The sequence below is a fragment of the Caretta caretta genome, chromosome 1 (genome assembly GCF_965140235.1).
Source record: "Caretta caretta isolate rCarCar2 chromosome 1, rCarCar1.hap1, whole genome shotgun sequence".
NCBI classification, from domain to species: domain Eukaryota; kingdom Metazoa; phylum Chordata; order Testudines; family Cheloniidae; genus Caretta; species Caretta caretta.
In genome coordinates this window covers 304,218,121-304,230,328 of record NC_134206.1, presented here as the reverse complement: position 1 = coordinate 304,230,328, position 12,208 = coordinate 304,218,121, and the positions used below count along the sequence as shown (strand labels likewise).

Here is a 12,208-nt window from a genome sequence, read left to right as displayed (position 1 = left end):
CCGTGCCGTACTGCGCTGTTTGAACCCTCGCTCTGCCCGTAGTCTGGGAGGTGCTAACATGGCGGCGGCGCTGCGGTTCTTGTGGGGGTGGAGAACTTCCCGAGGAGTCGGCGCAGGGTGAGTCCAGGCGAGGGGGAGCTAAGCCGCTCCGCGGGGCTCCCGTTGCGGGACCGGGTGGTGCGGAGCCGGCGAGAGGGAGGCCGGGGTGCGTGTGGACAGGAGCGTGGGCGGGGCTAGGGAGAGGCCGGGGCGCGGGGTTACTGGGTCCCCCTGTGCAGAGCGGGGCTGGGTGGCACAGTAGCTACAACGCCAGCAGCCGTGGGCGCCTTGCTGGGGGGCTCTCGCCCATGGAGCTGAGCCTGGGCGAGCGACGGCGGGAAACTGGAGGGGAAGTTTGTTTCCAGGGTAGGCGAGGCCTGTGCCTGTCTGACGTGTTTTCCTTTCGGTTGTACGTTGCTTCTGTCACCGTGTTAACGCAGCGCGGGAGCGAGCCTCGGAGCACCACGTTCGCCTCAGCAGCAGCCGCCGCCGCCACAGAGCTGCCTGCGCAGGGGTGTCCGTTCTCAGACGGCAGAAGGTGCCGGGGCACCTTAGCGCCAGACGATCCCTTTGGCTTGTCTGCCTCATGTGAAGCCCAAGCTAAAAAACCAACCCCGCTGACAACTGAGACACTTCACAATGACAAGCCGTTGTAAATCACTTAACCCTGGCTTCTAAGGTTCCTGTCTCCCTCCCTGAAGAGAGTAGGTCATTACGATGCAGATTCTCCTGGTGGCTATTCAGGGATATCAGGAAGGATATGCTCGCACCCTGTTGCTCTTCAATATACTGTATTGTTCAGACATCCTTGTAACAAGCCTTTGATTCATCTGTGTTGTCTGACTAAAATCTAGTCAACACACAACACACCAGTTTAAAGGTGTGCTTTTAAATCCGTGCAAGATCCTGAGCAGACTCTTAATTTTATTTAAACCTAGATTATGTTGGTTTAACTTTCATTTGTAAATCGATAGAAGAGTATTCGAACAGGAGTATTTACCAGATTAACTAAAGCTTTGTATAGTGTAGGTCTTATAGGTATGTTGTTAGCAGTGTTTAATTTCTGTTGAAAGGTGCCAGGGCTCAAGCAATTGTTTTACATCCATAACTGATGTAGTGAGCCCAGAGTGCCAGGGCTATGGACTGCCAAGCCTAGAAGGGCTGGGGCTAATCCCTGGCAAAAACTGAGCATTGGTCGTTATTATGTATTCTAACTAACACATTTTAGAAGTCTGGTGTAGACAATGCATACTTGATTTAGCGTGTGCTAAACTGGTTGTGTTAAACCTAGTAAGAAGCGTAGGTCAAACTTTCCAACAAGACACCTTAAAAGCCTCGCCTAGATAAGACCTAATTTGGTTTTGAAACCAATTTTAGTTAAACCTCTTCAACTTCTGACTTAGACCTTGTCTATATATAGAAGTCCCCAAACTGTAAGGCGCGCTCCCCTAAGAGGGCCGGAAGAACATTTGCAGGTGGGTGCACCGGGACCCAGGCCATCCCCCACAGGGGGTTGGGAGGGAGTGCCACTCAGATCCACTCTGCTCCCAGCTCTGGCACCGCGCCCAGCCACAGCCCCAGACTACAGTCCAGCCATGGCTCTGCACCTGGCCCCGCCCTCAGCCTTGGCCCCTGGCCCTGGCTCCATTCCAGGTCCCACCCCCAGCTGCGACCAAGCCTCAGGCCCCTTACCCCCACTCCCCAGAGCTGCAGCCTCACTCTTGGCCCAGCTCGCAAAACCTGATGACTGTAACAGAAATGTTTTCATTAAAAAATGAATGCAAATATTCTGTTTTCTTTGGATTTAAATATGAACTGCCTGTGTTTCCAGCTCAGCCATTGCAATAGTTCACAGGTGATGAGAACTGGATACATTGAGAGTACTGTGTAAATAATTAAGTTATATTGTTTAGCCTAGTTTCACAGTCGAAACAGAGCGAAATACAAAAAATAACCAACAGTATAAATATTAATGGGTAAATGAGATTTTTAAACTCTTCCAGTTTTAATAACCTGAAGTGTTAACACAGATAAGGAATATTAAAATACATAGTATATTTAACTTGACCATGTCCTTTTAATAATGATAATGCTGCTCTTTTCCTTTCCCTTCCAGAGAAATGATAATGCTGCTCTTTTCCTTTCCCTCTGCTACTTTTAACCTACCTAATTAAATAAATGGCATTAATAACATTGGATAGAAAGAAAGTAACATCCATTTGTACTGGGGATCAGTGTTATGACTGGGCAGTACATTTTATTAATAATCTGATTGGAGGGGAGGCAATAGTGAGGGGGCTAAATCTGCTAACTATCTAACACCCTGATTTAGACACATTAATAGTTCTTTTGAATTCAGTGGGACTACAGTATACTCTTGATTATCCAAATAGCATGAGGGATATGGCTTTTATTCAGATAATTGGGAGTCTGGATAATTGAGAGGGCAGGAACAATTCGGCAGCAGAGGGCCTCCACCCACAACCAAGAGCTCATACTTCTTGCAATTCTGGCTGGGGGTCTCGGCTCTGCCCCACCAGGGCCCTTTGTACCTGCAGAGATCAGGAGTCACCAGCTCTGCAGCAGTGCAGGGAGGTCTCTGCAGCCTTCTTGCCATGGCCCCACTCTCTCACTCCCTTTACAGTGGGGCTGCAGTCAGCTCCCTGTGCTGCCACAGGGCCAGTGACCTCCCACCAGGACTCTGCTCTGCCCCACCAGGACCAGAGCCTTCCCTGTACCTTGTTCTTGCAGGGAGGGGGTGACCCCAGACCTGCAGCTGTGCAGAGAGACTTCTGCAGCTCTGTTTTTATGGCCCCGTTCACTCACTCCCATGACAGCAGGTATGTAGAGGACTCCCTGCACTGCTACAGGAGCCATTCAGCATTAGGGTGGCCTCCCCTAAGTCTGGGACTTCTCTTCCTCCTTCTTCTTGCAGTCCTGGCTGGAGGTCTCTGCTTTATTATCCAAAGTTGTTATCCAGAGCCCTTCCTTGTCCCCCAGTATGAGATGCATGCTGCAGAGGGCTTGTTTCTTGTGCTGCGGGACAAGGAATGGATTTGGATAATGTGGAGGTTTGGGTAATAGGTTTTCAGATTAATGGGAGTATGTTGTACTTGGCTCCATAAATGTCTTCAGGATCAGCCCCTTAATTGTAAGGCTAGTGAGGAACTCCAGAAGGACTTAACAAATAACATGGGAGATGAAATTCAGTGTAGTCAGATATAGGTAGTGCACATTGGCAGGGAACATTTAAACTGCTCCTGTACATTGATGGGATTTGAACTAGTGATAACCTATCAGAGAAGAAAGATATAGGAGTTAAGGTAAAAAGCTCAGTGAGCTGCCCAACAAGTGAATGATAATAGGTTGTATTAAGAAAGAGATAGAAAATAGTCCAGACAATACTATAATATCATCTACATCACTGGTACTTCCTCACCTGGAATATGGTATCTTACTTTGGGTCACTTCATCTTAAAATACATAGCAGAAATTTAAAAAAAGGTCAAGAGGACCACCATCCCAATAAATTAAGGGTAAAAATTTACAAGGATTTTGTAATTATCCCTAAATCAAGCACTACAAATCCAGGAAATTCAGAGTTAAGGTTACATTTAATAGAAATCCAGTCATGTTAAGCTATTGAAATAAATAGTTAAGATATCCAAACAACCTTAACTGTACCTTAGAGAGAACAGGTGGGTGAGATAATATCTTTTATTGGACCAACTTCTGTTGGTGAGAGAGACAAGTTTTTGAGCTACACAGAGCTGCTCTTCAAGTCTGGGGGTCCCTGTGTAGCTCAAAAGCTTCTCTCTCACCAACAGAAGTTGGTCCAGTAAAAGATGTTACCTTACCTACCCTGTCTTTCTAATATTTTGTGACCGACAAAGCTACAACACTGCATTAACTGTACTTTGTAAGGCATCGAGCAAAACCGTATGATAAAGCCATAGAAATGTAGGGCTAGAAGGAACCTTGAGAAGTCATCTGGCCATCCCTCCATGCTATGGTGAGACAATATTATTAAATAGGGCATTGTAGGGTTTGGTTAGCCCAGTTTAGATTAAACTGATTTAAAGACACATTCCCCCTATGTTCCATTCATGTCATTACTTTCATTATTGGGCATGCTGCTTTGATATTGCCAATGATTTAAAAATATGCAGCATTAACATTTTAAAAAATGATTGATCTTTTAAGGCCTAATTCATCATCAGTACACCAAAATAGCCAGAGTGCACTTGCTAGTTAAACTGTGTTTATAGTGGTTTTACATCGCAAAAACAGCCAAAGTATGCAGGTGAATATGCCCTTCAATTTGCAGTTGACTTTAGGGTTATGTTACAGAGACTGGTGCTGCAGGAAAACCCAGTTCCTGAGTCCTGATATCTCTGCACTTTAAGGGCTCCCTCTTATGTTGCTGCCTTATTTCTTCCAGTAATGCTCCGTCATTGTTCAGGGGAGCCATTCAAGTCCTGATGCCCAAGCTACCATGCAGCTATGGAACCTTTAAAGAGTAGTGGCAATTGGGCCAGTCATATACCAGTGAGAACTCTTGGCACATGTCCAGTCTCTCCCCTATGACTAACTCATTACAAACTCTTGAATTGTTGCTAATTAGCTATAGAGGAAGGGTGCAGATTGGTTTAATTACTGCTGATGTCTCTGAAGTCCTACATGAGAGTTAACCTATCTGTTGAGCTGATCCTGCCTGTAACTTACATAGTCATAACAATTCAGTGCTTGAGTCCTGCCAGAACATTCTGGGACACTTCTCATGATGTTTTGGGTAGCAGTGCCAATACTTGTGTTCTGGAATTTCTTGAGTGCAGCACTCACCTACTATACTTAATTAGACATAAATTAATTAGCCATAATTTCTTCACATGCAGCCTATATTCAAGATTTCTGTGCGTTTTAACAGTATGGGAAGTTGGAAGAGTCTGTTCTATTAAGATCATTTGCAACAAAGGACTGACAGATGTTAGCTTTCTGAAAGGACCTAGTTTTTAATAGTAATCTCCTTTGCCATGATGCCTATAAAAACCAAACATGACCACTGTTAGGCATCTGTTACACTGAGACCACTGGCTGTCACACTGATCAGTATTGTGTTTTTGTGCTCCCTGGTCCGTCTGTATCCACCCATTGTCTCTTGTCTGATACTTATTTTACAGTGACTAACACAGTGGCACTCTGGTTCTTGACAGTACAATAAAAATAATTATAACTCACAAACTAATCAATTTACTTGTAAGTTCTCAGAAAATTCATTCTCACAGAAAGAATGATGAAGTGAGCTGTGGCTCACGAAAGCTCATGCTCAAATAAATTGGTTAGTCTCTAAGGTGCCACAAGTACTCCTTTTCTTTTTGCGAATACAGACTAACACGGCTGTTCCTCTGAAACCTGTCATTCTCACAGAGTAAGTGTGGTAAATTTAGAAAGAATACATATTTTCATACATAGCCTGGATTCAGCCTCAACAATTCAGCTTTAACTATGGAACCTCCATAATATCCTTTTAATACAAATAAATGCAGTAAAAATAAGACAGTTTTAAAATACAAAGAAATATATTTTTACTCAAAATATGATTAAATTAATAGATATTGAAACAAATAGCTGTATTTCAATAGTTATATTAAAATATAATTGATATTTACTGTAGGTAATAATATTACCTAAACTAGCTAGGATTCAAAATTTAAAATGTTACACCAATCCTCTTGTTTCAAGCAACAAGTAGATCGTCACTCGGGGTCAGGAAGAAATTTTCACTGTAGAATAGTAGTGGTCTCTGCTAAATATAGGATGTCCAGAGTACCTGGATCATTGATCAGTTTTGAGAATCAGTATATTCCAAAAATATTTACAAGTTTCTCCCTCACAAAATGTCTCATTAAAATATATTCCCATTCCCCAACAAGATTTGACCAATTAAATTGGACATGGGGTCAATAATGCAATGGTTTACAAAGTGGTGAAACAGTTAGCAGATTCTAAATATAGCAATCTTTATTCTGGGGAAATTTTTCATTTCATAGTGGCAGATAAGTAGAACTTTGATTTTTGTGAACTCAGTCAGTTTGAAAGACATTTGATGGTTATTGGTCTTTTCGCAGAGAATTTAGGGGTTAAAAGGATGGTTTTGTGATTAAGGCCCTGGGCTTGGGCTCATGCTTGTGCTCAGGAGTCTGGAGTATGTTCCTGGCTGTGACATTGAGGAAGTCAGTTAATTTCACTGTGCCTCAATTCTCCATCTGTGAAATGGGGATAATGATACTTCCCTGTCTCACAGTGTGTTGTGGGGATAAACTTACTAATGTTTGTGAAGTGTCCAGATACTTCAGTAATCAAGAAAACCTATTAAGTACCTGTATAAATAAATTATTGAAAAGGTTACTAAAAATATTTAATAAAAAAGTAGGAATTTAGTTTTGTTACCTGAAATAATGTGAAGTGATCATATTGGAAACAACAGATCTGGGTTATGGATTTAGCAAGTTTAATAAAATTTTATTTTTAATATTTTACTGGAATAAGAAGATTAAGAAGCTGTCCATTAACAGATGTTAGAATTTAACAGAAATATCACAGGAATATTCTGAAATGTGTTGGTGACTCATGGAAAGATTGTATTGTCAATTAAGGTTTGATTAGCTAACATTATATTCCTCATTAATTTATTCAAATTACAGAGTAGTTTTTATGAGATGAGACTGATGAGAATTTCAGTTCATATTGGTTTTGAATAACTTTCAATGATCCACTAATTATAGAACATATACTTAAAAAAACCTTACACATTGTATATAGTTGATATTTATTGTATGTTTTTAATTTAGATTGTAAACTCTTTGGGACCAGGAGAGTATCTAATATGTTAGTAAATAAGTTTAAAGTTTGTAATTTAGCACTGACATTTCTATTCATTTTTCTTTCAGGACTTCTATAATCCAGGAATGTTACTGATGAAATGACATTGCAGGAGGTTATTGCTGCACTGCATTTCTTGGATGAAAGCCAAACAGTTACTTTCTGTAGAGTGGGTAAAATCCCCTAATTGCATATTTACATGTGTAGATCACTGCGTTACTGTGTTAGTCACTGTCTCTATGCAGCAATGACAAGGCTGGAAGAAGCAAATAGAGAAGTGAACATGCATTCATCGGTCCGATACCTTGGCTATTTAGCCAGGATCAGCATATTGGTTGCTATATGTCTGGGCCTTTATGTCAGGTGGGAGAAGACTGCAGATGCACTAATACTGGTAATATTTATCCTGGGACTTTTTGTTCTTGGAATTGCCAGCATACTTTATTATTATTTTTCAATGGAAGCAGCAAGTTTGAGTCTCTCCAATCTTTGGTTTGGATTCTTACTTGGCCTCCTCTGTTTTCTTGATAATTCCTCTTTTAAAAATGACGTGAAAGAAGAAACAACCAAATACTTGCTCCTTGCCTCCATAGTTATAAGGATATTGTGTGCTTTGGTGGAGAGGATTTGCGGATGTGTCCATCATCGACCAACTCTGCTGACAACAGTTGAATTTCTGGAGCTGGTTGGATTTGCAATTGCCAGCACAACTATGCTGGTTGAAAAATCCATAAGTATCATCTTGTTGCTTGTGGCTTTGGCCATGCTGATTATTGATTTGCGGATGAAGTCTTTCTTGGCAATTCCAAATTTGGCAATTTTTGGAGCTCTGGCATCTTTATTGTTTTTTCCTTCCCTGAACATTCCCACAAACCCATTTGCCTTGGGCTGTTTCTTTAGTTGCCTGATTTCAGACCCTCTTCTTGATGTCTATTTCAGCGGACTTTCAGTTACTGAACGATGGAAGCCCTACTTGTACCGTGGTAGAATTTGCAGAAGGCTTTCAGTCATCTCTATTGGAGTAATTGAACTTATCTTTTTCATTCTAGCAGCATTTAAATTAGGTGACTTGGGTCTCTGGTATTTTGTTATACCTGGTTTTTCCATTTTTGGAATTTTCTGGATGATCTGCCACATTATTTTTCTTATAACTCTTTGGGGGTTTCATACAAAATTAAATGACTGCCACAAAGTCTATTATACCCACAGGACAGAGAATAATAGCCTTGACCGAGTCATGGCTTCTAAAGGAATGCGTCATTTTTGTTTAATTTCAGAGCAGCTAGTATTTTTCAGTCTCCTTGCAACTGCAGTTTTGGGTGCAGTAACTTGGCAGGTAAATTTATAATATATTTATCTCTTTACCTCCTCTGATATTATAAAGAACTGTTTTCTAACACTTAAGATATCTAATACTTAGGACCCTGCTAAATTAACGGCCATGAAAATCCACCATGGACCGTGAAATCAGACCTCCCCTGTGAAATGTGGCTATTGGAGGGAAGGGGCAGGGCTGGGGGTACCCCAGCTGTGGGCTCCTCCCATTCACTGGGCTCCAGCTGCTAATCAGCTGGGATGGGATGGGACAGAACTTCCTCTTCCCCTGAAAACGGGCATGCGCGGGAGATGAGACCCTCTTCCGGGTTCCTCCCCCAGCTGCTGGAAGCTCTGTGGCTGCTCTGTCTTCAAAGCTGGGCTCTGAAGGCAGCAGCCACGGAGCTTCCTGCAGTCGTAGGAGTTCCGGAGGGCTGGGCTCTGAAGGTAGCAGTCATGGAGTTTCCTGCAGTCGTAGGAGGTTCCGGAGGTGGGTCTGATCTCTGTGCTGCTGGGAGCACCCCAGCCAGGGCCTGCTAGCTGCTAATCCAGGCTGGACTGGAGAGGGACAGGACATCCTCTTCCCCTGCAGGGCTGCTTGAGGCGGGGGGGGGGGAAATCAGCCAGCAATTAAGGCAGCACAGCTGCGGAGTTTCCTGCCTCTGAGAGAGATACCAGGAGTTGGGTCTGATCTCCCCGCAGGGGCCATGCAGGGGAAGAGGAAGTCTTGTCCCTTTCCAGCCCGGCCTAACACACATGTTCCTAACAGCTAGGAACAGGTAAACATCTGAAAACTTGAAATTGACCAATTTAAAAACCTTTTGGCTGTGAAATTGATCAAAATGGACTGTGAATTTGGTAGGGCCCTACGAATACTGTACTAGGGCCAAGACACAATTGAGCAATTCAAATTTTAAAGTGAAACTGCTGGCTTCAAATGCAAATTCTTTTACTCTGGCACTTTTTTCTGTCTGACTATGGCTTAGTGAGGCCACTGAATCTAACCTAATCTGGTATGATTACACTGACAGGAGGTACTAATTAAAGGCTGGAAGAAATATTAAAATAATTTAAAATCTGAATTTGTTTAATTTACAAAGCCACTGTCTTTATTGCCAGAATTTTCACAGCAGACAACATGCACATTTCTATAGCCATATAATACGAATTGAAATATGTTGGTGCGTTGGTCTGGGGACATCTTTTATATGGGGTAGTTTTAATGAAACCAATAAAAGATAACATTTATGTATAAATTTTTCAAGAATTTAACCATATGACTCTTATTAATCTCAATCGAGGACAAACTTCTTAATCCTTACAAACTACTTTGCAAATGTATCCCTTGCATCTTCCCCATGTGCAGATATACTTGAAGATAACCTATATCTTCTAATTATTTCCTTAAAGTACCCACAAACTTTTCAGTTTTGTTTTTTTCTTCCCATTTGACTTTCCTGAATGGAGGAACATGCCTTTTTCCTTAGCAGGCTGAGCCAGTGTACATTTGTCTGAAATATTTAGTCAGGTCCCAAACTGAAGCATGCTGAGTGGTACTGGTACCACAGCAATTTGGGAGCTGGTTTAAGGTAGATATTTTTAAAAGTGGTCTTAAAATGGCCGCTGTTTTTTATATGTCTTCAGCCCCACCCCAAAAGAGCTTATGACTAGCAAGTCACATATGCAGAAATGCCCCTGCAATGCTTTCAAAATCACTTTGCCATCTATTCAGAAGGACCTTGTGATCCTAGATTACCTCTTGCTGCTGACTCATATGAAATGCTTGATGAAGAGGGAAGCAGAATTTTTTTTTAATCAGAGAATCAGTTTTCCTCTGCATCAAGCACATTTGTGGTTTGCAGAGGGAAGCTGGCTAGAATCCTGGTTAGTTTTCCTCTGCAGCACTTCCTTCCATAAATCATCAGTATATAACTACAGTGCAGACTTTGAAGAGAAAAAAGGCGTAGGGGAGCGATTGGGAAGGGATTTAAAAGAGAATGGGAAAAGTGTCAATTTAAAAAGACAACTAAAGAAGAAAAGAGAAAGAAATGCAGTGACAAAGATGAGATGGTGTTTAGGAAGAGATAAATAACACCGGCCGCACAGACATTGGTGACCAATGTAACTTTTTCATTGAGGATTATGCAAGGCACCAAAGTTTAGAGGTGGCCAGTCCAGAGTTTGAATTTTTATAGACTAGTATATGATAAAACAAGTTTTTCTTCACTGCTGAATAATTTTCTGTTCCCACTTAGCCATCTGTGTATTTCGTGGAGTGCTAAGACAACATTTGTCCTTTCTTAAAATCTTAGCGCTACATGGTAAATGTAATGCTACTTTAAAGTATCTTGTTTTCTTAATTTCAGTGTTATAAACAGTTTCTGTGCTCAAAATTAATCTGAGATAGCTATCTATGTTGTATTTATTCTTGAAAATAATTACAACAGTTCTGCAGTTGCACATTTTCAGATACCTGTAATTCTTAAGAGTCATGCTTTACACTTTTATCCTGATAATATTTTGTGCTTGTGAAGGTTCATGAGAACCAAACAGGCCTATTTTTCTTAAGATCGTTGTATTTATTTTTAGTGAAGTTAGTAGAAATTGAAGGGTATTTATTTCAGTATGGCTCAGTTGATCAGATGCACATCACTTGTAGCTGGTAGAAGAAATGTGTACTTGTCTATTCAGTTGGGGAAGGAAGGAATTCAGTTGGGGAAGGAAGGAATAACTGCAGTATCAAAGGGAAAGATATTGAATCAAGTAGTAATGTTCTCTTTTAGAAAATCCAGTTAATTGATTCTAGCCATGAATCGGAGCAAGGAGAAATAACCAGTCATTTATTTATGATAAAGTAACCAGTAAATTAGTCTAAGATTATAAATGCATGTATCACCTACTAGAAATATTTCTACCTTTGTAGTGTGAATGTTTCTTGATAGATCAGCATGAGCTGTTCCCAAGAGGTCAAATACGTGCTTCTGTTTGCTAATTTGTGTTACAGCAAGATACGATAAAATATCACTTTATTGCAGTAGTTCCCAGTGATTTCTGTAGTTTTTGAGGTTGTACACATTTTCAAAGTAATAAAAAACTGCAAAAGTACACCTGTATAAACACTCCACTTACACCTGATCCAGCAATTCAGAACTCTTTGCTGGAATATTGTGTTGCCCTTTTTTTTTTTTTTTTTTTTTTAAATAGCTTTGTGTTTAATATAGTTTAGGTAAACTCAGTGGCAATATAGCAAGTGAGGTGCTACAGCAGATAGGTACCTTCTTTCTAACCGGTTGTGTGTTTAGCCTTTAGCCTTTCAAACAGGTTTTGGGCCTTTATGGTATTTAAAGCTGACATTCAAGTACCATTGTACACACGTTAGTTCAGCGTAAAAGTAGTCACTGATGAATATTTAATCAGTGAAATGTGTCCTACTTATAAATTATAGTTTGATGTTAAGAAGTCAAAATATTTGAGAGGCTCTTTAAAAGGTTTAAAATAAAAGAACAAACTTCCACTTACATTTTTAAAGAAATCCTTGCATAGATAAAGGCCAGTACTGTCAATATGCATTCTCTTTTTTAGTTACATTTTAATTTTCTGCGTATGTTCTTCTTCCTTCCTTGGAATTCTCAACTCCTCACTGTCAATGACTCTTAAAATATATTTAAATTATTATTTTAAGACTAAAATAATTTCGATAACTTAATATGACGAATGAAATTGCATTTAATATTGTTGGCCAGTTAGAATAATTTGGCATCAATTTTATCTGTTTCAGTATAAAAAAGTGGCAACTTTGTTTGAAATTTGGTAAATATAAGCTAGAAAATGCTGCATTTCAGTATAGAACTCCCGTATAAAAATGTACAGAAAGTTTGTTTAATAATTTAGCATTTGATACAGATATGTCTCAATGTTTGCCTTTTGGGCTGCTACATAATGAATAGTACAGATTAAAAATTCAAATCTTGGA

General features: G+C 40.5%; 1 protein-coding gene across 4 annotated transcripts in view; it reads left to right on the top strand.

The window, feature by feature from the left end:
* TMEM168 (transmembrane protein 168) overlaps positions 1-12,208 on the top strand; it is a 36,005-nt gene that overhangs the window by 610 nt on the left and 23,187 nt on the right. The window contains exons 1-2 of one of the 4 annotated variants that reach the window (XM_048836086.2): positions 8-117; positions 6,990-8,257. In XM_048836086.2, the coding sequence (XP_048692043.2) occupies positions 7,121-8,257 (1,137 nt within the window). In that variant the 5' untranslated portion in view covers positions 8-117; positions 6,990-7,120. Of the gene's footprint in view, positions 1-7; positions 118-263; positions 406-446; positions 744-6,989; positions 8,258-12,208 lie in introns of those variants that run through there. The other 3 variants (XM_075124430.1, XM_075124429.1, XM_048836088.2) reach the window with 3 other exon arrangements.